The sequence below is a fragment of the Callithrix jacchus genome, chromosome 4 (genome assembly GCF_049354715.1).
Source record: "Callithrix jacchus isolate 240 chromosome 4, calJac240_pri, whole genome shotgun sequence".
Taxonomy (NCBI): domain Eukaryota; kingdom Metazoa; phylum Chordata; class Mammalia; order Primates; family Cebidae; genus Callithrix; species Callithrix jacchus.
This window is the reverse complement of record NC_133505.1, coordinates 150,841,823-150,868,618: the sequence shown is the minus strand read 5'-3', so window position 1 is coordinate 150,868,618 and position 26,796 is coordinate 150,841,823. Positions and strand designations below refer to the sequence as shown.

General features: G+C 40.5%; 2 protein-coding genes across 27 annotated transcripts in view; one reads left to right on the top strand and one right to left on the bottom strand.

The window, feature by feature from the left end:
• LOC118153004 (uncharacterized) overlaps window positions 1-15,869 on the bottom strand; it is a 41,611-nt gene extending 25,742 nt beyond the window's left edge. For 12 of the 26 annotated variants that reach the window (XR_013534596.1, XR_013534586.1, XR_013534598.1 and 9 more), the window contains exon 1: window positions 15,161-15,225. Coding sequence is in view for 1 of the 26 variants with exons in the window: in XM_078370244.1 (XP_078226370.1) it covers window positions 15,351-15,449 (99 nt within the window). In the remaining 25 variants the exon portion in view is untranslated. Of the gene's footprint in view, window positions 1-2,577; window positions 2,620-13,832; window positions 13,948-14,884; window positions 15,226-15,350 lie in introns of those variants that run through there. The other 14 variants (XR_013534600.1, XR_013534592.1, XR_013534588.1 and 11 more) reach the window with 5 other exon arrangements.
• On the top strand, window positions 15,448-16,185 carry SF3B5 (splicing factor 3b subunit 5). Its single transcript, XM_002747101.7, has one exon. The coding sequence runs from the start codon at window positions 15,570-15,572 to the stop codon at window positions 15,828-15,830; it is 261 nt and encodes an 86-aa protein (XP_002747147.1). The 5' UTR covers window positions 15,448-15,569; the 3' UTR covers window positions 15,831-16,185.
• Window positions 16,186-26,796: the final 10,611 nt, after the last annotated feature.

Genomic DNA, 26,796 nt, shown 5'->3' with positions numbered 1-26,796 from the left:
AATAAAGATACAACTTATGACCATAAGGTTACTTACCAATATGACATTTGAGGCCGGGATGGCAACATGGGAGAAGTTTAGGTACAAGATCATCTTTTCTGAACCAAAGATGGACACCTGAGTCCTTTTAAAAAACCATCTCTAAGTTACGAGGGAGCTCTAAACCCAAGCTCTTCAGATGGAATTTTCTCTACCTGCTTTTCCGAGTTCACAAGTTGAACACCCCAGCCAGTAGGCATTCCCCGGGCACACTACAGGTCCAGTGCTATGCACAGGAGCAGCAAAGTCAGCCTTTGGGAGGGCAGATCCAGGAAAGAAACCTGCATGAAGCCCTGGATGCGGGCTTGGGACTACTCATACTTGGAATTTGTGTTTCAAAACTTGATCTGTGTGTGTTCAAGCCAGGGGCTGGGGAGTAGGGAGCATGGGGGTGTGGACCTAGGTGGGTGTGTCCCCTTGACCTGTGGACTCTGCAGCTCATGGGAGGGTGAAGCTCGTAGGGGGGGTCAAACCAGGTCCCTCTAACATGAAGGGTGTGGGGAATGCCCCACTCTTGCCTTGGTCTCAGGGCAGACCTGCACTAAAACTAGGGTAAAATTCCATGTGCTTTTCTTACCTTTTTAAGTAAGGTGATTAAGCCAGATAGAAACACCATCTAGCAAATCAAGAAATCCAAAAATAGAGATGAAAGGGTATGATGCCAAAGCAGAATTTCACTATCTTGAGGACCCTGAAGACGGGGCTTTGGCTGAAAGTACTTTTATGTTTCCAACAGAATAAATCAGTTCCTCAGACAAATAAAGTGGCTAACTTACTGACACATTATTTAGGCAATCCTCAGCGGCCGTAATGCCAAAATGTCTTTATAAGAGAGACTTAGCAGAAAACATCCACTTAGAATTAGGGAGACTTGAAACTTCTTTGCACAGTGGCTTACATAAGCTGGAGAAAATGTCAAAAAGAATGGGCGGGGAAATGGCACCATAGGCACTGACAAAGATTCCTTCTTTTTTTTTTTTTTTTTTCTGAGATGGAGTTTTGTTCTTGTTGCCCAGGCTGGAGTGCAATGGCGCGATCTCGGCTCACTGCAACCTCTGCCTCCCAGGTTCAAACAATTCTCTTGCCTCAGCCTCTTGAGTAGCTGTGAGGATTACAGGCGTGTGCCACCATGCCCAGATAATTTGTTTTTGTATTTTTAGTAGAGACAGCATTTCCCCATGTTGGCCAGGCTGGTCTCAAACTCCTGACATCAGGTGATTCACCGTCCTGGGCCTCCCAAGCTGGGATTACAGGCTTGAGCCACTGTGCCCAGTCAACAGAGATTCTTTAATCAGGTTTCTGAACTTTCTCCTAGGCCCATCTGTGTACTTCCTTGTAAAATCCAGTTTTAGCAAAAGAACTTTGCTAAGTCAGTTTCACCAGAACACCCTATCTTCAATAATCTGATCATCCTTGATATCTGATCAGGTTCTTTGTCTTCCACTCTCCCCCCGGGGTGATGTCTGAACAAGCTAGCCTGTCTTCAGCAAGAATCCTGCTGGATTGATTTAGCCAGAATTCCCTTTACCCTTGATATTTCCTCCTAGCAATTTTCCATCCACTGACCCCCACCCTGCTCCTTCGTTATAAATTCCCACTTGCCCAGGCTGTACTGGAAGTTAAGTCCAATTTCTCTCCCCTACTGCAAGACAGCATTGCAGTCATCCCTATACCTATCTTGATGGTTCTGAATAAATTCTTCTTTACTGTGCTTCAAAAAAATCATTGAATAATTTTTCTTTAATAGTAGTAAGTTGGCCGGGCATGGTGGCTCACACCTGTAATCCCAGCACTTTGGGAGGCCAAGGCGGGTGGATCATGAGGTCAGGAGTTCAAGACCAGCTTGGCCAATATGGTGAAACCCTGTCTTTACTAAAAATACAAAAATTAGCCAGGTGTGATGGCAGGCACCTGTAGTCCCAGGTACTTGGGAGGTTGAGGCAAGAGAATTGCTTGAACCTGGGAGACAGAGGTTGCAGTGAGCCAAGATTGCTCCATTGCACTCCAGCCTGGGTTACAGAGCAAGACTCCACCTCAAAAAAAAAAAAAAAAAGTAGTCAGCTATGGCTGTGAGTGCCAATCTGCTCCGCCCTCAAATTTCTTTTTGGTCTTAAGCTACCACAAACAAATGAACAGCAGCAATAAAAAGATTAGACTTTTTCTGCACCATGGTCTTTTCAGGTCACTGAAGGCAGTATATTTAAACACAGATCCCTAGGGGCTTCTAAGTTAGGAAACATTCATAGGTGAATGTGAAGAAAATATAATACAAATAAATAACATTGCAAAAGTTTACATGGAAATTTTAAAATATGATTCTGCCTTATGAAATTGAGTGCAACTTGTAAAAAATGAAAGAAACCATACATTAACAAGGATACACCTATTATCACTTCTATACATATACTTGTTCTAAAAAGCGAAAATGTAACAACTACCCCATGTTGATTGAGAAGTAAGTGGCATTAAACTTTCCCTAGGAACCAGACAAATCTTACACTTGCTCAAATTCAGATCTAAAGAAAAGTATAAGCTTACCTCCTTTCTTATGCGCTCACCTGCAACTTTTCCCTGGGTAGACTGTAATGAATGACATCTTTAATTAGAAACCTAAAGTGTTCAATATTTGCATAGAGGGTCAGTCCCATCCATTTCACCTCTTATTTTTAGACTCCATGTTCTAATTTGTAATTATTGCTGTTCCAGGACCTTAGCCGAACTGACTCAGCTAGGAAAGACTGTTCCATGCAATCCTCTTAGATAATTCACTGAAGCAACTTGAAAACAATGACAAATTAATATATCCATAATTTTGTAAAGTCTTTTCATGGGTCTTTTTCTCTGATGTTAATTCTATAGAACAAAATTTTCTCCCCAAATCCACATATCTTAGGCTTGAGATAAAAGATGGTAGAGATGTTAAGAAAACTAGTTTTAATTCCTGGGGGATCCTTTGAGATTTTTGCTATCTCCTGCCTACCCCATTATTAGAGCAATATTCTAATACTGTTAGTATTTTACATTTTAATCTATGCTTGTAGGTTTGGAATAGAATCACTTTTTTTTTTTTTTTTGAGACGCAGTCTTGCTCTGTCTCCCAGGCTGGAGTGCAGTGGCACGATCTTGACTCACTGCAATCTCCGCCTCCCAGGTTCACACAATTCTTTTCCTCAGCCTCCCGAGTAGCTGGGGTTAACATGCCAGTCTAATTTTTTGTATTTTTATTAGAGACAGGGTTTCACAATCTTGGCCAGGCTGGTCTCAAACTCCTGACCTCATGATCCACCCACCTCGACCTCCCAAAGTGCTTGGATTATAGGTGTCAACCATGGCGTCCAGCCCACATTTTGGTTTTAAATAACATTTGCTTGGTCTGTTTTTCTGTTTCTATTTCAAAGGTAATGCATGATTCAAACCAAATCCCCCTTAATCACCCATCTCATTCTCCCGAGGCAAATGATTAATATTTCCTTCAATACTTTTCCTATTCTGATACAAGTGTGTGTGTGGTTTGTGTTAAAAAAAATTAGATCATATAACATCTATAACTTCTTTTTCCCATTTAATATAAAATGGATGTCTTTTTTATGCCTAAAGGTATGGGCCTCTTAAAACTATATATTTTGATTACACCATAATTATGTAATTATTCCTTTTTGTTGGAATTCAAGGTGTTTCCAATCTTTCACAATCACTCAAGAGGTTGTCGTGAACATTTATTTATTCATTTATTCCATAAACATTAATTTAGTGCTTATGTCAATCACTGAACTTCATGCTGGGGACAGAGCCATGAACCAAACACCAAGTCCTTGTCCTCACAGACCTTATATTCTATGTAAGGAGACAGACTATAAACATGATAAAGAAAACATTATTTATGAATGTAGTTAAACATGTATGTTAGCAATCAGTGCTAAGGGGAAAATCAAGGAATAAGGGGTTGGAAACACTGGTCAAGGAGGTACAGGTTTACAATGTTAGATAAGTTGGCCAGAAAAGGCCTCATTTTAAAAGTGACATTGTGAGCAAAGGCCTAAAGGAAGCAAGGTCCTTTGCCACATGGACATCTGGGGACAGTGCATTGCAGACAGAGGAAATAAAAAGAAAAAAGGCTCTGAGATAGAAACATGCTTGTCCAACGTGTTTGGAACAATGGTGAGGCAAGGGCTGGCTGAAGTGACAGGGCATCTTGTTCATGCATCTTTACCCACATTATGCTTTGGGCTGGATTTAGCTCACTTTTTTCTTCACTCCCAAAGCCCCGTTCTGCACATCAGCGTTTCATAGTGCTCTCCTGGCTTCAAACTTGTTTTGCTTCCTGATAGACTAAAAATCCAAATAAGACTAAGATACCTGGCCACTGCTTCCATGTCCAGCCTCATCTAATGTAACTATTTCTCTGTCACTAGGTTCCATCTAGTAGTTCCTAGAGTCCTTTCACCTTCTCCCCACTTCAGGGCCTTGGTTTTATGCCTGGAATGCTCTCCCAGAGTTCTTGGCATAGCTGGCTTGTTCTCATTCCTCAGGACGCATGCAAATGTTACCTCTCTAGAGTGACCTCCCTCAAACACCCTCTCCTCAATGCCTCCCCTCCTTCTTCACCATTATTCTCTGTAGTGGCACCCTGTTTATTTCTTTTACTGAAGTTACAAAAAATCTTTGGATACATATTTTTTTAGACCTCAGACCTCTTCTCACCATATATTTAAAGATGATTTCCCTCTCTTAGGTAAACTGTGAAAATGACAAATTGTGATACTATTTCCTATGGTTTAAATGCTTGTGTCTCCCCAAAATTGATATGTTGAAATTCCAAATCCAAGGTAGTGATATTAGAAGGCTGGGCCTTTGGGAGGTTAGATCATGAAACCAGAGCTGTCGTGAACGGCATTAGTGCCTTCATAAAAGAGGCCCAAGAGAGGTAGCTCCCTGCCCCTTCAGTCACATGAGGACACAGAGAAGGGTAGTCTGTCTATTAACCAGGAAGCGGACCCTCACCAGACACCCAATCTACTGGTACCTTAATCTTGGACTTCCTAGCTTCTAGAACTGTGAGGAATAAAATTTGTTATTACTAAGTTAACCAGTTCATGGCACTCCGTTATAGGAGCCTGAACTAAGACACTTGTTCTCATAAAAATACTACCATAAGAGTAAATTTCATATTACTGCAACAAATGGAACATGCATACAATGCTTCAATGTTTCTTTGTAAAATTTCTGCAATGAGAAATTAAAAATTGCACTGGCCTGGTAGGAGTGGTGGCTCACACCTGTAATCCAAGCACTTTGGAGGCCAAGGCGGGTGGATCACCTGAGGTCAGGAGTTCAAGACCAGCCTGACTAACATGGTGAAATCCTGTCTTAAAAAAAAAGAAAGGAAAAATTGCACTGGCCTGTGATTTAATGTTATCACTAAAGAACAGAGAGGAACCAGCCTACGAAATCTTAAATGAGTTGTAGAATGGAGGCCCATGGCAATCATTATCTGCTCAGAAGTTAGATAAAAAGTACAGAAAATTTAACCCTTGTAGTATATCCCCAATTAGGAGCAAAACCCTCAGTTCTAGATCTTCCCAGATAAATGAAATCCACAATGATTGGAAAAATAAAAGTAGAAGATAAAGACATTTTCAATCACAGAAAAATAAGATCATAACCAGCAAATTTATTTTAAAAATTCTCTAAATTCCATATCACCTAAATTCCACATCACCACTTACTCTATAATGCCCCAAAGTATTATAAGGGCATGGTTGCTTGCTTTTCACCTAAATGGGCAAAGTCTCAGTTGCCTTTAAAAATACAGCACACCAAAGTCTTATTTTTAGCATCTCAGTCACAAGACACCTTTCCTGTTTACTGTGATAGAGAAGCTCAAGGTGCCTCATTATAAAAATGTTCAACATTGTTCTATTTGTTGGCCTTAAATACTGTTTTGGCGACCCCTAGTGTGAAACATTATTTCAACACCTGGACATACTGAAAGTCCTTTTAATACTTGCTTACAGGCAGAAATGTTATCTAAAATAATTTTTCACCAAGGTAAATGTGATTTTATTAATTTCTATTTAAAATTCATGTCTTTCTTAGATCATAATAAAATTTGAATGTAATTTCTGTTAGCCCAAGACATTTGAAAATCACTGAGAAGCGCTATGGTTAGAAATTCATGATTGCATTAAGTGTGTGCACAACAGTAGTTTCATTGCCTTAAATAATGCTCTAATGCCACTACTAGGAATTTACACCCTACAAATATACTTGTACATGTGCAGAATTACATATCCACAGTATTAGTCACTGCAGCAGGGATTCATTGCAGCATTGGAAACAACATAAATGGTAATCACTAAAATGGCTGGTTACTTGGAGTATGATACAGCCATACGATGGAATATTATGTGGCAATAAAACAAGAAAAAAAAAGAATGAGGAAACTCTTTATGTACTAATACATGATTATCTCTATTATATTTCAAAGAATATAGAACTGAATTAAACAACCAACAGAAAAAAACCAAGGTAGAGAACTATGGTGAGTAGTTTGCTACCATATGAATTTTAAAAGGGGGTAAAATATCATATATATCTGTATTTACTTATACATCCATGAATGTAATCTACCAAACGATACACAAGAAACAAATACAGTGAGGCTACTCATTAAACATGGGGGTGAGAAATGAGTAGAAGTTAAATACTGTATTCCTTGTTATAGTTCTCTATGTGTGGATTATCCCTTGACTATTCAAAATGTTAAATGGCTTTTTAAAAAATGTAAAGCCTGCAGCACAAGACTACGAAGAACAAGAAAGACTTTGCTTGAAAAACAGATTCAACAAAATATAATTTTATGTCTAAAAACATGCAATTTTTCTCTATACATTTTAAATTCTATACACCTTTTCAATGGAATCTTTTATTGCATATTTTCCTTTACTCAAATGCTAAACTGTAAGACAGCATTTGTAAAATTTTATTTTTAAGATTTATTTTACTTTTTTGTCTTCCCCAAAGTTACCTAGTGAGACAACATTTGATAGTTGCATGAAGCAACCTAACAGGTGGGATTGACATGAGGTGATATCTTGGGGTAGGAAATGCTCACAGCTCTCCTGGCATGTCTTGCTAATAAGATCACTGTTCAGACCAAAATTCTTTATTAACAACAAGTGTAAGAAATTGTAATATTCGTTATTAGGTCATAATTTAAAATTCATGTGAAACATCTTTAAGTATACCTAGGAATAAACTTAACAGAAGATGGAAAATATATGAATGAAGAAAATTATACCAGCCTTATTTTACGTAAAAAAAAAGTAGACTTAGGCTGGTCGAGGTATCTCACACCTTTCCAAGTATTTAAATTATTTTCATAAATTCAATTAAATTCACAAATATGTAATCCCAGCACTTTGGGAGGCCGAGGTGGGTGGATCACTTGAGGCCAGAAGTTCAAGACCAGCCTGGCCAATATGGTGACCCATGCCTCTAAAAATACAAAAAATTATTTAGGCATGGAAGCACACACCTGTAATCCCACCCACTTGGGAGGCTGAGGCATGAGAATTGTTTGACCTGAGAGGTGGAGGTTGCAGTGAGCTGAGAACACATCACTGAACTCGAGCCTGAGCAACAGAGCAAGACTGTTGAAAGAAAGGAAAGAGAAAAGTAAAGGAGAAGGGAAAGGGAAGGGAAGGAAGAGAAAGAGAGAGGGAGAGAAAGAAGAAAGAAAAAAGAGAAAGAAAGAAAGAAGTAAATAAGTGAAAATATATACTATGTGCATCGATGTGAAAATTCAGTATAGTTAAGATGACAACTCTCTCTAAATTAAAAATTAAATATAACTACAAACAAAATTGCAGCAGGGTTTTCATGCTAGTTGAAAACTGACTTTATTAAATGTGAGGCTTTGTAGTGCCTTTAAGGATCATTTGGCGGAATGTAGAAAGTACTACTCAGGCATTTATTTAGGTTTTAAAAGCTGATGCTCAATCTACTAAACTTGTAACAAAAAACTACCTTTGTTCCCTTAAGCTTTTATGTTCAGCTAAAAATCCTAATCTTTTTCTAAGTTTAGCAAATTTTAGTGATCCTTTTAAAGGGGTCTTGAATAACGTTTAGTTCTACTCCAAAGGTTAAGTATTTTAAATACTTTAAATCACAGTTAATTTTTTCCCTTTTTTATTTTCCTTTTTTTTTTTGAGACAGGGTTTCACTGTCACCCAGACTAGAGTGCAGTTGTTTGATCTCAGTTCAACATAGCCTCAACCTCCCGGGCTCAAGCAATCCTCCCATCTCAACCCCCTGGGTAGCCTGGACTACAGGCACATGCCACCAAGCTCAGCTAAGTATTGTATTTTTAGTAGAGACAGGGTTTCACCATGTTGCCTAGGCTTGTCTCAAACTCCTGGACTCAAGTGATTCTCCCACCTTGGCCTCCCAAAGTGCTGGGATTACAGGCGTGAACTGCCATGCCACACCTAAACCATAGTTATTAATATAATATATTTTATGTTTCTTGTAAGTAATGCAATTGTCTGATTCAACCAATAAAACCTTTTCAAATACTTAAATTATTTTCATAAATCTAATTAAATTCATAAATATGTAAAAAGAACATTATTTCATGTATTCCATGTCACTGTATATACCTATTATGGGTGAATTATGTCCCTCTAAAATTCATATGTTAAAATCCCACAGCCTGACCAACATGGTGAAACCCTATGTCTACTAAAAATACAAAATTAACCAGGCATGGTGGTGCATGCCTGTAATCCAGCTACTCAGGAGGCTGAGGCAGGAGAATCACTTGAACCTGGGAGGCAGAAGTTGCAGTGAGCCAAAATTGTGCCACCAAACTCTAGCCTGGGAGACAGAGCAAGACTCTGTCTCAAAAAAAAAAAAAAAAAATCTAACTCCCAGTACCTCAGAATGGGACTGTATTTGGATACAGTGCCTTTAAAGAAGTAATTAAGTTACAATGAGGTCATATGAATGAGCCCTAATCCAATATAACTGTTGTCTTTATAAGAGATTAGGACACAAACAGGCACAGAAGGAAAGCTATGTGAAGACACAGAGAGAGCCAAGGAGAGATACCTCAGAAGGAAACCAGCATGCCAATACCTTGCTCTTGGATGTCTAGCTCTAGAACTGAGAGAAAATAAATCTCTGTTGTTTAAACCACCAGTGGCTATTTCAGCAGCATTAGCAAACTAATATACCTTGACTTTTAATTAATACACATAAGGGCATTTTCCATTTACCTCCGAAGGCTTTTGAATTTGAGAAATTCTCTCATATTCTTAGAATCATTCTTAATGATATAGAAATAGTAATAGATTAATTTTCATGGCATGGCTTTGTTTGACTAACTGTATTACAATTTCCATAAGGATTCTACTGACGTTTCTAAATTCATGTGGAAAGACAAAAGATCAAGAATAGTCAATACATTCATAAAAGAAAAAAAAGTGTACAGGCCTTCACCCAATCAGATATCAAGACCTACTATAAGGATTCAGTAATTAAGACCCTGTGCCACTGTTAAAGGTATAGACCGATAGACTAATGGAATAGAACGCCCAGATTTATAAATTTGTATAAATTTTATACATATAGATGTATTTAGAAGCACTAAACGAGTAGAAAAAAGATGTACTATTTAATAAATGATTGATTATTACTGGTAACTAGAGAGCCAAATAGGAAAATATTCAAAATTAGATCCCTAAATCAAAACAAAACAAAACAAAAACTTCCAGGTGGATTAAAGTCATAAATATGAAAAACCAAAATTCTAAAACTTTTAGAAGACAATAAAGGAAATTCTTTTTGTGTTCCCTTGGTAGGAAAGGGCTTTGCTTGACTTCATTTTCTAAACCAAATGCAAAAAACACAAACCATAAAGAAGGTTTGATAAATCTGACTACTTTAAACTTAACTTCTCTACAACAAAAGATATCCTAAAGAAAAAGTAAAGAAAAGCCATAGACTGAAAAAAAAATACCTTCATTGCTTATAACCAGCAAGCCTAGTATCCTGAATAAACAGAGCTCCTAGGCCTGGCATAGTGGCTCATGCCTGTAATCCCAACATTTTGGGAGGTCAAGGTGGGTGGATCATCTGAGGCCAGGAGTTTGAGACCAGCCTGGTCAACATGGCAAAACCCTGTCTCTACTAAAAATACAAAAAGTAGCTAAGCATGGTGGTACGTGCCTGTAATCCCAGCTACTTGGGAGGCCAAGGCACGAAAATTGCTTGAACCTGGGAGGTGGAGGTTGCAGTGAGCTGAGATCATGCCATGACACTCCAGCCTGGATGACAGAGCCAGACTCTGTCTCAAAAAAGAGCTCCTGAAGACGAGTAAGAAAAATACAAATATCTAGTAGGAAATGGGCAAAGTACATGAACATGCAATCACAAGCAGAAATACAACAGATCAATAAACCAAAAGAGTCCCAGCCTCCCTAGTTAATCAGGGATACGCAAATTAAAGCCAAAGTGAAATTCCATTCCATCCAACAGATTTGAAAAATTAAAAAATATCTGACAGCACCAAGTGTTGGGAAGTATGTGGAGCAAAAAGAAGTCTCATTCTGCTGGTGGAAGAGCCAACTGATATAATCACTCTGGAAAGCAATTTGGCAACATTTAACAAAGCTTGAAGACACTCATCCCTAAGTCTCAACAATTTTATTCCTATGTATTTGCCCTAGAGCAGGGGCCCACAATCCCCAGGTCCATGGCCTGTTAGGAACTGGGCCACACAGCAGCAGGTGAGCAGTGGGCAAGCAAGCAAAGCTTCATCTGTATTTACAGATACTCCCCATCACTAGCATTACCACCTGAGCTCCGCCTCCTGTCAGATCAGTGGTGGCATTAGATTCTGATAGGACCTTGAACCCTTTTGTGAACTGTGTATGTGAGGGATCTAGGTGGTGCACTCCTTATAAGAATCTAATGCCTGCTGATCTGAGATGGAGCTGAGGTGGGGATGCTTGCTCTGGGGAGCCACTGCAGATACAGATTAACATTAGCAGAGAGGTTGTCTGCACAGAGATCATAATAAATCAATTGCTTGCAGACTCATATCAAAACCCTATCAGTGAGTGGCAAGTGACAATTAAGCTGCATCTGGTGGCAGGCTTTAATTCACAATTCAACACTTATTTTAGTCTGTTCATGGCCCATCCATCATTTTATTTACCATTTCCATCCAAGCTTCTTCCCACCACCTGTCTCAGTCACAGTTTTGGTAAGCACACAAGCTAACCCCAGCCAAAATGAGTAAAAAACAAACATCACTAGAGAGCTTCTTTGAAAAAGGGGAAAAGACCCAATGATGAGACAGCAGAAGACTCTAAGACTGCCAACAAAAAGAAAGCTGCATGTAAAATACCAAGAGTCCTACTTAAATTACAGGTTCATTGCAACATGTAATTCACATTCTCCAGGCTCACTTTGGTAATGGGCTATTCACTGAAACTATGAAAGCTTCAAACTGCTTCACCACATGGAGACCAAGCACGTGGCATTAAAAGACCAGGCTTTAGAGTTTAAAAAAAAAAAATTGAACACAAATAGAAGCAATTATTGAAGGCCACCACTTCATCAAATGTGTCTGTACTAAGAGCATCATTCTTAGTGGCTAACTGCATTGCTAAAGCTAAGAAGCACTTTACTATTGGTGAAGAGTTGATCCTGCCTGCTGCTAAGGACATCCGTTGAGAACTTTTAGGAGAGGGTGCAGTTCAAAAGGAAGTACATATTCCTCTTTGGCTAGCACCACAGCTAGACAAATTGATTAAATAGCAGAGGATATTGAGACACAGTTGTTAGAGAGGATTAATGAGTCACCACAGTACATAATCCAGATTGACAAGTCTAACAATGTTGACAAGGCAACAGCGCTTGTTTTGGTGGAATATATTTTCAGGAGGATGTGCATGAGGATATAAGATGTGTACTTTTGTTGCCAACCAACACCACAGCTGAAGAACTATTCAAGTCTTTAAATGACTATATATCAGGAAACCTGAATTGGCCATTTTGTGTTGGTATATGCAAAGATAGAGCAGCTGCCATGACTGGACAGTTTTTTGGTTTCACTACATGGGTCAAAGAGGTTGCTTCTGAATGTGTCTTTGCACTATGTCACCCATGGAGAAATGCTGGCTAGCTGAAAAATGTCACCTGAACTTCACAACATTTTGCAGGATGTGATTAAAGTTATCAGCTACATTAAAGTATGCGCCTTTAACTCACTTCTGTTCGCACAGCTCTGTGAAGAGATGGATGCAGAGCACACTCATCTTTCTTATACACAGAGGTGAGATGGCTTTCTAATGGTAGATAACTGGCCAGACTTTTTGAGTTATGTGAGCTGCCACAGAGATTTCTTTTAGAAAAAACTGTCACCACTAGCAGCACATTTCAGTGACACAGGATGGGTCACAAAACTCACTTGTGTGACATCTTCAACCTGCTCAGAGAACTCAATCTGTTACTTCAGAGGAGAACAACTGTGTTCAAGTTGGCAGATAAAGTGGCTGCATTCAAAGCCAACTGGAATTATGGGGGCGACAAGTCAACATTGGGATTTTTGATGTTTCAAACAGATTTTGAAAGAGACCGAGTCAGGGCCTTCTTTGCCCCAGCCGGTGCATAATCACCTATCTCACATTCAGAAGAGCTTGGGCATTACTTCCCAACTATAAAAGATCTCTGAACTGGAAAGGAATGGATCCGTGACCCACTTGTGAAAAAGCCAGGTGAATCAACTTTGCCCGTGCTAGAAGAAGATCAACTGCTTGAGACTGCAAATAATGGTGGCTTGAAAAGTATGTTTGATACGACATCAAATCTCTATATGTTCTGGATTAGAGTCAAGGCGGCATATCCTCAGATTGCCACAAAAGCACTGAAAGCCTCCTTTCATTTCTAACATCCTATCTTTGTGAAGCAGGGTTTTCTGCAGTGATATAAACCAAGACCAGATTACAGAGTAGACTGGACATAAGCAACATACGTCGGGTGCCACTGTCCCTGTCACCCAGATGGGACTGTCTAGTTGCAAGAAATAAGCTCAGGGTTCCCAATGGTGCTACATTATGGTGAGTTGTACAATTATTTCATTAGATGTTACAACGCAATAATAATAGAAATAAAGTGCACAATAAATATAATGTACTCGAATCACCCAAAACCATTACCACCTCTTAACCCCTGACCATGGAAAAATTATCTTTCACAAAACCAGTCCCTGGTGCCAAAAAGGTGGGGGACCACTGCCCTGAAGAAACTCCTTCACATGTATAAGAATATTTGTTGCAGCATTGTTTCTAATAGCAAAAATATGAAAATAAATGCCCATCGTTGAGAAAGTGGACACATCATGGTATATTCATTAAGTGACATACTATACAGCAGTAAAAATGAACTAAAGTTACATGATATGTAACATGAATACTGACAAGGGCAAAAAGCAACTTTTATAACAATATAGACAGAGTGGTATACAGAGCTTTAAAACATGCATAACAAAAACTTCTATTGTGCATGGATAAAAAACCTTTTTTTTTTTTTTTTTTTTTTTTTGAGAAGGAGTTTTGCTCTTGTTACCCAGGCTGGAGTGCAATGGTGCGATCTTGGCTCACCGCAACCTCTGCCTCCTTGGTTCAAGCAATTCTCCTGCCTCAGCCTCCTGAGTAGCTGCGACTACAGGCATGCGCCACCATGCCCAGCTAATTTTTGTATTTTTAGTAGAGACGGGGTTTCACCTTGTTGACCAGGATGGTCTTGATCTCGTGATCTCGTGATCCACCCGCTTCAGCCTCCCAAAGTGCTGGGATTATAGGCATGAGCCACCGCGCCCGGCCTCTTGGATACACAAACCTTCAGCAATTAAAAAAAAAAGTTTCCCCAGAAAAGTGGCAAAATGTCAAGGTTTGATACATCTCCAACAAGTATGCCTTATAAAATTCTCTACATTTTAGTAGTGAAACGTTTGTTATAACAAAGTTTAAACAGCAGAATAAAACTATTTTCAAGTTCTCTCTCTCTCAGTAGTGTTCCTTCTCTACGGTTGTAATACAATTATTTATCAAATTCTTGTTTGGGATATATATATATATAATTTTTAAAGAGGATCTCGTTTTTTTCAGGTAGCCTCTATCCATATGAGGAAGTTATTAAACTAAAAATTAGGATATAAAGCAATAATAAGGAAGAGATGGATAATCTGCAAAGAGGAAGAAGAATTTACATCTGTCTGGAGCAGCCAGAGAAAATTCTAGGGAGATGCATTTGAGCTGCCTTTAAGGCAGATGCGTTCACCAAGGGAACAGACATTCCAAGTAGAGGGAACAGCTTGCACAAGGAACTGGGGAATGGGCACAACAGGTAACATGGAGAAGTACAGTTGTCCCTCAGTATCTGTGAGTGATTGGTTCCAGGACTCCATGGATACCAAAACTAGAAGATACTCAAGTCCCTGATATAAAATGGCTTGTATTTGCATATACACACATCCTCCCGTATAGTTTTTCTCTAGATTATTTAACAATACCCAATACAATGTAAATACTATGTAAATGGTTGTTATATTGTTTAGGGTATAATAACCTTTAAAAGTCTACACTTCGGTACACACTAATTTTTTTCCCAAATATTTTCAGTCGGGTTGGTTGAATTCACAAAACCCACTGAATGGAAGGGCCAAGTAGGGTGCCGTGAGGCATTGGAGGGAGGATATCAAAATAACTGGCTAGAGAGGAAGGAGGAACTTGAGGTGGAGCCGGAATGTGAGGAAATGGGTACTGTACTTGCTCACCAAACACCCTGGTTAGAGCTGAAATAACTCTTTGATGCTACAAACTCCTAAGCGACATAGTTGGGACCAGAACTCGCGCCTACTGACTTCTGGGTAATCCATCCCGGGTAGTGAAGGGACTGCCGTGCCGCCACGATAGGTCCGAAATACATAAGAGTTTATTTTCGGGGTTGCTCGTAGTCCACTCCTATTTGGGTTTCCCATTTCCCATCAGCCCCAAGCCAACCACGGATGCTTCCCGCCTCGCAGACAACACCCTCCACTAGGCACCCATACCGCTTTTAAAAGGCGACCAGAAGTTCCGGAGGCTGGCGTGCACGAACTCCAAAGACCAAGACCACAAGTCCCAGCATGCAACGCTCCCGGTTGAAAAGGGCCTCTCATAGCCACTAAGCGGACCATCATGCAACGCTCTATGAAGGGGCACGGCTCACTACAGGGGCGGCACACTTGTAGCGTCGCATACCTCGGCAACTCCAATTCCGTGACTGATGTGCTTCCGCTTCCGCTTCCGCCTCTGAGCCCTATGAGCGAGAGTTACACTACTTAGTCTCAGTGACGCCATTCTTCTGCGACCGCGTGGGCCCGGAGGTGCTGTGCGGTGTCCTCACTCCCGCTTGAAACGGTAGAGCGGTGACTTGTTTCCTGCGGCCTCTGACCTCGGAGCGAAGGGGAAAGCGGCGAGATGACGGACCGCTACACCATCCACAGCCAGCTGGAGCACTTGCAGTCCAAGTACATCGGCACGGGCCACGCCGACACCACCAAGTGGGAGTGGCTGGTGAACCAACACCGCGACTCGTACTGCTCCTACATGGGCCACTTCGACCTTCTCAACTACTTCGCCATTGCGGAGAATGAGAGCAAAGCGCGAGTCCGCTTCAACTTGATGGAGAAGATGCTGCAGCCTTGTGGACCGCCAGCCGACAAGCCCGAGGAGAACTGAGACTGCCTTACCAACGCCGTGCGCGGCGCCTCTCCCAGCGTTCCTCCCGTTTGCCAAATCCCTCGAGTATTCCTGCCTTCAAGGGACCGGCTCTCTCCATGGCTCCTGCGTCCCGCGCTTTCTGCGTATAGAAGTGCTTGCCGGGGAAGTCCCTCCTGACCCGCCTTCATGTGGACACTTTGGGACAGCATTGAGAGACCAGCAGGACCCCTGAGAACTGTGCTGGCGGAGAGGTCCTGCAGCCGGCAAGTCTCTGAGAAGAGGGCGTGGCGCTGGAGTGAGATGGGATTTGGCGTCTCGTTTTTGCCTAATTGATTGTCATTGGCTTTTTCCATAAAGTTTAGAAATCGTTCAGTCTCTTGGTGTGAACTTCCTGTGTTAGGGTGGAGGGCTCCGGAAAGAGCTCCAGGCACCGAGGTTCGCGAGAGTCCGAGTGGGAAATGGGTTTGGGTGAGGGTGCGAATGCCAGTGTCTGTGGCCAGGCACTTAGATATGCCTGTATACCTTTATAGTGTTCCCCGACTGCCACTTCCTCCAAGAGCTTTATTTTCAGTCTCACAATGACTTCAGTTTTGAAGTTTGCGGTTAATGTATCCCATCTTTTTCTTCTGTTTTAAAAATCTTTGCTGTCATTGTTTTCCCTAGCCTCTTTAAATTACATCCTTTCTTTTTCCTGGGAATTTGAAACCATGTCTCCAGAAATGACAAGATGGCAAGCGAGTTCATCCATTCTACATTCAACAAATATTTGTTGAGCTCTATGTGACAGGCATTTTCCCATGTTCTTGGGTATACATTAATGCTGGTGGTGGAGAAAGGTCAAACACTGTAGGCATAGCAAGCAAATGTTAGAAGGTGGTGCTGGGAGGGGAGAATTATGTATATGGTGTGGGTGGGGTAGCTGGTAGGGTTGTAATCTTAAATATGATGCACAAGTTATTGAGATGGTGATATTTGAGCAAAGACTTTAGGGAAATAGCCATGCAGAAAGTGAAGAAATTGCTTTCCATGAAGAGGGAACTGCCAGTGCAATGGTACCAACGCTGGGGGTATGTATGACTTACTGGAGGAACTGCAAAGAGGCAAGCATGGCTGGAGGGGGTGAACAAGGGGAAAAGTAGAGGGACAGGTAATGATGGGGAAAACAGTAGAGCCTTCTAGGATAGTATATGAACTCTGAGGAGCCATTGAAATGTTCTGTTTTTTTATTTTTAAAAAATAATAGATGGGTCTTCCTATGTTGACCAGGTTGGTCTTGAACTCTTGGACTCAAGCTGTCCTCCTGCCTTAGCCTCCTAAAGTGCTAGGATTACAGGTGTGAGCCACCACTATGGACCATTGGAAGGTTTTTACGCAGAGAATTCACATGAGCTGGTGTAGTTTAGGTCAGTGGTGGCCTTGGAACTCCAGGCTGGGGTGCAGTAGCACAATCATGGCTCACTGCAGCCTTAGCCTCCAGGGCTCAAGCAGTCCTCCGAAGTAGTTGGATCTACAGGCATGTGCCACCATGCCTGGCTAATTTTTGCATTTCTTAGTTTTTTGTAGAGATGGGATCTCGTTATGTTTCCCGGGCTGGTCTCAAACTTCTGGCTCAAGCAATCCACCCACCTCAGCCTCCAAAGTGCTGGGATTACAGGTATGAGCCACCACGTTGGAACATTGGAAGGTTTTTACGCAGAGAAGTTACATGACCTGACATAGTTTAAGATAGTGGTGGCCTTGGAACTCCAGGCTGGAGTGCAGTGGTATGATCATGGCTCACTGTAGCCTCAACCTCCAAGGCTCAAGTAGTCCTCTCACTTCAGCCTTCCAAGTAGTTGGGACTATAGGCATGTGCCACCATGCCCGACTAATTTTTGCATTTCTTAGTTTTTTGTAGAGATAGGGGTCTCATTATGTTTCCCAGGCCGGTCTCGAACTCCTTACTCAGGCAATGCACCTGCCTCAACCTCCCAAACTGCTGGAATTACAGGTGTGAGTCACTGTACCTTGCTCCCATTACATTCAAAATTGTTGAAGACTCCAAAGAGCCTTTGTTTATGTGGATTATAGCTGTTAATATTCACCATAGAAATGAAAACAAAAGTTTTAATTCATCGAAAAATGACAATTCTCAGAAAGGTCAATGGTAAAAATGATGATAAAACCATTTCATGTTACCAAAAATGTTTTTGTCTTAGGAAAAATAGCTGTTTACCAAGGCATAATTTAGTGAGAAAAATGGCTTTTAAGAAAAACCAGTTTTGCCTGTAATCCCAGTAGTTTGGAAGACTGAGGCAGGCAGCTCACTTGAGGTCGGGAGTTCGAGAGCAGCCTGACCAACGTGGAAAAACCCTGTCTCTACTAAAAATAAAAAATTAGCCAGGTGTGGTAGCACATGCCTGTAATCGCAGTTTCTCGGGAGGCTAAGGCAGGAGAATAGCTTGAACCCGAGAGGTTGCATTGAGTGGAGATCGAGCCATTGTACTCCAGCCTGGGCAACAAGAGCAAAATTCTGTCTCTTAAAAAAAAGAAAAAGAAAAAAAAGAAAAACTAGCTTTTTAGAAGCCTTCTCTGTTAGTCTTGATTTTCATATCTGCTTTTGCATTCAAACTGTTGAGATGTAAAATTTTTGTTGAAGTATGAAAAAATCCACTTCTCATAAGTAGGGGGGAATATTTAATCTTTTCAAATAATTGTACATATACTTCTCTGATATTCTACCAAAACTCCACAAGTGGTAGTTTCTTAAAGGTTAGTTACAATGTGGAATCTGACACTGGCTTAATGAACTTTTTATTCTGTTCCATTAAAATTAATTCCCCTGTCTTGAACTTTGAATGAATCTTTTACCCATACCTGATTTGGAATAACATGCATCAGTCATCTAGAAAGTAGTGGGTCACTGAGTTCTACAGGCCTTCTAAATGTTGATACATTCATTGTACATATCAAAAATCACATTGATTACTATCATCCCTGTCTCAGGAAGATCTTACAGTACTGGCAAACTGAAAAACTTACTGTGAAGATACAGGTTTTCCACAAGTTTAAGTTTTTACTTGATAGCTTGAACTTGATCAAGCTATCAAGGATGAAATTAGTGGCAAATATTGTGTTCCTTTAAGTGAAAGGCCCACTTGGTTCATTTTCAAGAACATGTCTGCCAGATACCCAAATCTGAGTACCAAGATATAGTTTGTCATTTTTTCATGTAAAAATGTTGTGCTTTGAAAAAAAAAAAGGCAGCCAATTCAGTTTACACCTCAAATAATCAAGTGTTTTTCCTTAAGAAAACCATTGTTCTTTGGTAGGCAGCAGAAATGCTTTATGCATATTACCAATTTCATCACACAGAATATGAAAAGACATCTTCAAAGGGTAAGATTTTGTAAAGTTAGTAAGTTTTACTGCTTCATCAAGCACATTCTTAATTGAAAATGAGTTTTTGTTTTTGTTTGTTTTTAGTGAGGGTGCATGGCAATGACGTATGCAATGACTAACCATACGTTTTTGTGCCGCTTTATTGATTCATGCTAAGTGCTAGTAGTTTTATCACTATTGCTTTTGCACCATCTGTGCAAATGCTAATAGTAAGAAAGGCAAGTAAAATCTTACTTTTATGAAAATAGTTTTGGCTTCACAATTTCCCTGAGACTTCTTTCTCACCATTTCTACTGGAAAGAATGACTGATAGGAGATTAAACTATGATTGTTTACACCTGGGCATCTGGCAGATAATTTCTCAAGTGTCAAAGAGTTTAGGGTGTTCACCACCTCAGCCTCCCTCTCCTCACCTCCAAGTCTGGGATCAACAGGCTAGGGCGCTCATCTCTGGTTCTCGCCCACTGCTGTCTGTTTCAGAATTCTGCCTTTAAAACGATATCATTATTATTAATACTATCTCATCAATTTTGATAGAGAATGAAATGATGTATACTTTGTAGAAAAGTTTGTCTTTTTCTAAGTAAAAAGAAAAAAGGTACTCAGAATAATATAACATGGAGATACCTCTACCTCAAAGTCGCAACTGTCCAATTTCTTTCCCTTTTTTCTATTGTCCAATTTCTTTCCCGTTTTTCTATTTTCAAAGTAATTTGCAAATTATGTATCTATGACCCTTTTTAAAACTGAAAGGAAGCATTGCAGGTGAAACTTGTCTCCTTTGACCATTTCTAGCCCAGTCTTTGCTCTGTCCTCATGTCCATCCCTACCCTCACCACCAGAGTAATCACTTCTATGAGTAAATTCTTCCCGTACACCCATTAGATTTTACAAATATATATTCGTATCCAGGAACTATATATAGAAGTGTTACTGTATTTTTAAATACATATATGTACAGATACATATATGTATATGTGTGTATACGTACACATATATGTATACATATATATACACACAAATGAGCTATCTGGCAGTTTCTCAAAAAGCTAAACATAGAATTACCATATGATTCAACAATTCCATTCCTAGGTATATAACCAAAGGCATTGAAAGCAAGGACTGGAATCAGTATTTGTGTGCCAGTGTTCAATGCAGCATTATTTACAATAGCCAAAAGGTGGAAGCAATCCACAGGTCCAGTAACAGATGAATGGATAAACAAAATGTGGCATATACCTACAATGCTGTATTATTCTGCCACAAAAAAAGGAATGAAATTCTGATACATGCTACATAGATAAATTTGAAGACATTATGCTAAACGAAATAAGCAAAACACAAAAAGACAAATGTGGCATAATTTCATTGATGTGACATACCTAGAATAACCAAATTCATTGGGACTGAAAGTAATAGAGGTTGTTAGAAGTTTGGGGTACAAGCAATGACATGTTATTGCTAAATGGTTACAGGATTTTTGTTTGGGGGTAATGGAAAATTATTTCTAAAATAATCACTAGATAGTAGTGCTGGTTGTACAATGTTGTGAATGTAATTAATACAACTGAATTAATTGTACACTTAATAAAATGGTAAATTATATGTTATATATTTTTACTGCACTTTAAAAAATTAATATGTTTACCAACACCCATTGAATTGTTCATTTTTTAAAAGATTTATTTCATTTTATTTTCCCTAAAGACAAGGTTTCGCTATGTTGCCTAGGCCAGAGTGCAGTGGCTGTTCACGGGTGCAGTCCTGGCACACTGGGCTCAAGCAATCCTCCTCCCTCAGCCTCTGGAGTAGCTGGGACTACAGGTATGTGCCACTGTGCCCAGCTGAATTGTTCACTTTAAATGGGTAAATTGTGTGGTATGTAACTTACATCTCAATAAAGCTGTTTAAAGTAGATATATATGGTATTATATACATATGGGTTGTACACATATTATACAGATACGTATGTGGTATTATATATATAATTGGTATACATATACCAACATATTATACATATAACTGTATTATGTCATATACATATATATAGTATTATACATATAACTTAATTATATATGGTACAATATGGTATAGTATTATATTGTATGGTACTGAACACATAATTCAATAAATATAGTTTTTTGTTTTGAGACAGGGTTTTACTCTGTTGCCCAGGATGGAGTGCAGTGGTGCGATCACACCTCACTGCGGCCTCAACCTCTTGGGTTCACGCGATCCTCCTGCCTCAGCCTCTCATTTAGCAGGGACCACAGATGCATGTCACCACACCTGGCTAATTCTTTTTATTACTGGTAGAGCTGAGATCTCCATATGTTACATAGGCTAATCCCAAACTCCAAGGCTCAGGTGATTCTCCCACCTCAGCCTCTGAAAGTGCTGGGATTACAGACATAAGCCACCATGCCTGGCCCACACATATATGTCATATATGTCTCATATATGTCTCCTCAGATGTGGGCAAGATGTCCTCCTCAGTATATAGGTGTGTGTTGTGTGTTTTGAAAGATTTAAAGTATTGGCTGGGCTCAGTAGGTCATGCTTATAATCCCAACACTTTGGAAGATCAAGGGGGTCAGGAGTTTGAGACCAGCCTGACCAACATGGTGAAAACCCGTCTCTACTAAAAATACAAAAATTAGCCGAATGTGGTGGTGTGTGTCTGTAATCCCAGCTACTCCAAAAGCTGAGGCAGAAGAATCACTCGAACCCACAAGGCGGAGATTGCAGTGGGCCACAAATCATGCCACTGCTCTCCAGCCTGAGTGACAGCCTTGGGTGACAAACCAAGATTCAGTCTCAGAAAAAAAAAAAGGAAGGGATGGAGGGAAGATTTAAAGTATTATATGGATATAGTTCTTATTTTTATAACCTTTACTCTTAGCCATTTATTAAAGACACTTTTATTGAAACTGCACCAGGGTAAACGGGGTCACGGGCTTTGTGGATCTCAGTCTGCAGCGAAGGAAGCCTGTAATCAATTGGTTAGAATAAGCGGTGATGGATATTTGAACGTTTCAATCTCTACAAGGCAGCTCCTTCCACTGTTTTTCAACTGGACGCACCTCAGCTTCTCCTTCTTCCTGTCCTCTGCATGTCCCCTTTTCCTCCCACCATTTCCAGTTGTTATCTAAACTCCTTAATCAGTCTTCTCATTTTCTCAGCCTCTCTTTCAAGAGAAGTTCTTTAACCTTTCTTCATCCATCTCACCTTGCAAAATAATGTATCAGCCGTAGAAAAAATTTCTCAAATTAGTTTAAAAGAAAAAGCAAAATGTATATGAGACAAAAAATTGTCTTCCACGAAACTGGTCCCTGGTGCCGAAAAGGATGGGGACGGCTGATACAAAGTCCAAGTTAACCTAGCAGGAAAACACAAATAACAAGAGATGTAGGAGCAGAACATCTCTTGTTATTTGTGTTTTCCTGCTAGGTTAACTTGGACTTTTTATCAGCAGTCCCCAGCCTTTTCGGCACCAGGGTCCAGTTTTGTGAAAGACAGTTTTCCCATGAACCCTGGTAGGGTTGGGGAACTGGGGAGTTGGAGGGTGAGAGGGTGCGTGTGGGAGCTTCGGGATGAAACTGTTCCACCTCAAAGCCTCATAGGGAGCGTGCAACCTAGATTCCTCACATGTGCAGTTGACAGTAGGGTTTGAGCTCTTATGAGAATCTAATGCTGTGGCTGATCTGACCGGAGGCAGAGCTGAGGCGGTAATGCTCACTCACCCACCGCTCACCTCCTGCTGTGCGGCCTGGTTCCTAACAGGCCACAGACCAGTACTGGTCTGCAGCAGGGGTTAGGGACCCCTGTTTTAAATGATAAAATCTCATGAAGCAAGAACAACAATTTAAGCTGATACTTGTTCATTATGTAGCTTAGCATTCAATCCACTATAGAAAATTTGAAAATATTTGTTTACTGACAATACTAGTCAGACCATGTAACACACAGTCCTAAGCACTAAAGAGAGATACAGAGATTATAAAAACAAGGTCCTGCACTCAGAATTAATAAACAAAATGTGGCTGGGCATGGTGGCTCACGCCTGTAATGCCAGCGCTATGGGAGGCTGAGGCAGGCATATTGCTTCAGCTCTGGAGTTCAAGACCAGCCTGGGCAACATGTGGAAACCCTGTCTCTACAAAAGAAAATACTAAAAATTAGCTGGGCATGATGGTGTGCACCTGTGGTCCCAGCAACTCAGGAGGCTGAGGTGGGAGGATCACTTGAGTCCAGAAAGTTGAGGCTGCAGTGAGTCATGATTGTGCCGCCACTGCACTTTAGCCTGGGAGACAGCATAAGATCCTGCCTCAAAAAAAAAAAAAAAGTAGTAGGCAGGGGAGCGGTGGCTCATGCCTGTAATCTCAGCACCTTGGGAGTCCGAGGCCGACAGATCACTTCAGGTCAGGAGTTCAAGCCTGGCCAACATGGTGAAACCCCGTCTCTACTAAAAATACAAAAATTAGCCTGATGTGGTGGTATGTGCCTGTATTCCCAGCTACTCGGGAGGCTGAGGCAGGAAAACCTCTTTAACCTGGAAGGCAGAGGTTGCAGTGAGCCAAGATCACACCACTGCACCCCAACTTGGGCAACAGAGAAAGACTCCATCTCAAAAAAAAAAAAAGTGTAGTGCACTAATGCGTCTCCAGATTCTAGAATAGTGGGTGACACAGAATTGACACAATAACTATTTGTGGAATGATAAATAAGTGAGTAAATGAACAAACAAATTCATGAGAACAATGAGGATTGGGTAAAGTTGAGATGGGACACAGAAAAATGCTAAACATAGATTGATTATGAATCTTTCTACCCTTTACATTCAACGTGGAACTCTAATGTTTTCTGATGTGTTAACATCACCTCAGTGATTTTAGTTTTATCAAGTCTGACAAGCACTATAGGTCTTTGGGTTTTTTTTTAACCTTAACGTCTTTCAAGGAAATATATTTGTTTCTATCATCAGCATATAAATAAGCATGTGTGAAAAGTATCAAGTATTCAAATTACTTGATAATTTCACATACTAAAATGAAAGTCTCAAACCAAGTAAATCTCAAAATATACATTTGATTGAATAAGAATTGTCATAATACCCATTTTTATAGGATCACATGAGAGTTCTTTTAGTTTCTTCAAGAAAAAAAAGTATATTGCTAAAACCAAAATGTTTCCCATATGCAGAACACAATCCTTGATTTAAGGAAGGTGAAATTTATGGTAAATACACTCAGTAAGGACCTGCTTTGGAGATGATGAATGTAACATGGTAGCACAGGACTAAATATGCACCTTGTCTTTCAGTTAATTTAAATAGACATAATTTTTAGAAGGTTGGCTGGGCGCAGTGGCTCATGCCTATAATCCCAGCACTTTGGGAGGTCGAGGCAGGCAGATCACAAGGTCAAGAGATCGAGACCATCCTGGCCAACATGGTGAAACCCCACATCTACTGAAAATTCAAAGATTAGCCAGGTGTGGTGGCACGTGCCTGTATTACCAGTTACCCAGGAGGTTGAGGCAGGAAGACCACTTGAATCCGGAAGGCAGAGGTTGCTGTGAGCCCAGATCATGGCACTGCACTCCAGCCTGGGCAGCAGAGCGAGATTCCATCTCAAAAAAAAAAAAAAAAGACATTGTGTAAAGCCAATATATTCACACTCATGAGAATGAAAGATGATTAGACATTGTTTTCCTCTAGCCCTTCAGCGTGTTCTCTGGCTTTTGTTCTATATCCCTTCCCACTAATCTCCTTCTCGCTGTTCTGTGATAAGAAACAACAGATAATTAGTGTAGTGAAACCAATACATCTTTAACTCTTTTCTCTCTATAAACTTCTTTATAATTCATATACTAAGACAGGCAGGGCTAATTACATTTCACACACTCTGAAGATTGTGTCATACAGAGATGAATTTTTAAAATGGTAAATAAGGTATATGTGCATGAAGGAGCTCTTTGATAGCACAAGTTTATTTTGATAAAATAGATGTTACTGATGGGAAACTGATTGTAGAGGTTGTTCATTTGTCATAGGAGCCACCCGAGAATGCTTAATGTACGAACTGCATTTCAGCTGGTTATTCAGGCTTCTATATCAAAAATCTTTTAAAAAAAATTTTAAAGTGATGAATTTATTTAACGAAAAGTATTTTTAAGGCGGGGCCAGGTGGCTCATGACTGTAATCCCAGCACTTTGGGTGGATCACCTGAGGTCAGGAGTTCCAGACCAGCCTGACTAACATAGTGAAACGCTGAGGATACCGAAAACAAAATAATTAGCCAGGTGTGGTGCCCTGTGCCTGTAATCCCAGTTACTCGGGAGGCTGAGGCAGGAGAATCACTTGAACCTGGGAGGCAGAGTTGCGGTGAGCTAAGATCACGCCACTGCACTCCAGCATAGGCAACAAGAGCAAAGCTCCATCTCAAAAAGAAAAGAAAAGAAATTATATTAAAAACAAGACCATATTTGTGGGTTTATTCACTCTTTAAGCTAGCAACTTTGCTTGCTACAAATTCTTTTTTTAGATAGAGTCTTGCTCTGTTGCCCAGGCTGGAGTACAGTGGCATGATCTTGGCTCACTGCAACTCCACCTTCTGGGTTCAAGTGATTCTCCTGTCTCAGCCTCTGAGTAGCTGGGATTACAGGCACGTGCCACCATGCCTGGCTAAATTTTTGTGTTTTTGGTAGAAACAGTGTTTCACGATGTTAGCCACACTGGCCTTGAGCTCCTGACCTCAAGTGATCTGCCTACCTCAGCCTCCCAAGGTGCTGGGATTACATGTGTGAGATACTACGCCCAGCCTGCTCACTACAAATTCTATGAGAGTCAAACAACATCCCTATCCATGCCAGGATTTGGGATTCACTCAGGGTGGCTGGCAAAATCTTAAGGGAACTATTAGGGAAGTTATAAAATTATAGTCTCAAACCTTTTGGAAGACCAAAAGGTTTTTATTAACTTACGGAACGGGCTGAAGGCAGCCAGTTCTTATGTTAGAGCTTTAGGTCATAGGGTGTAGATTAAGGATAATAAAAGCTTCCCCAGTTAAATCTGTTTACCCCACATTCCTTTGTCCCTGCTCTAATTTGTTTACTCATGTAAACTTTGTGCTGGATGGCCCTCACAGGAGGAGGTCGAAGAGGAATTACCTGTTAATAGTGCTTATTCTGGGCCCCAGAACAAAGACCTTTAATCATTCATAAAGCCACTCTTTTAAGCATGTTAATTATCCACAAGCATGTTGACTTAGAACCTCTGTTATTAAATCTATACTAAAAAAAAAATGCAAGGAAGGACAGGGAGTAGGGGTTGGTTAGCTGCAATCACCCTCTGAAAGCAGTTGACGACCATCCGTAGCCCATTTGCTTCACTGTATTCTGGTGTGTGAGTGCATTCGTTCATCCATCACTAAATCAGTCTGCAGGACAGACCTCCACAGGTGGTGATTGACGTTTCAAGGACTCTTGGAATGTTTCTAGTGGGAAAGCAGATGAAATTCTCAGGTTGCTATTCACAGAGAGGCAGTCAAAGGGCGTGTTTTTTGGAGACACAGTGTTGCTCTGTCACCCAGGCTGGAGTGC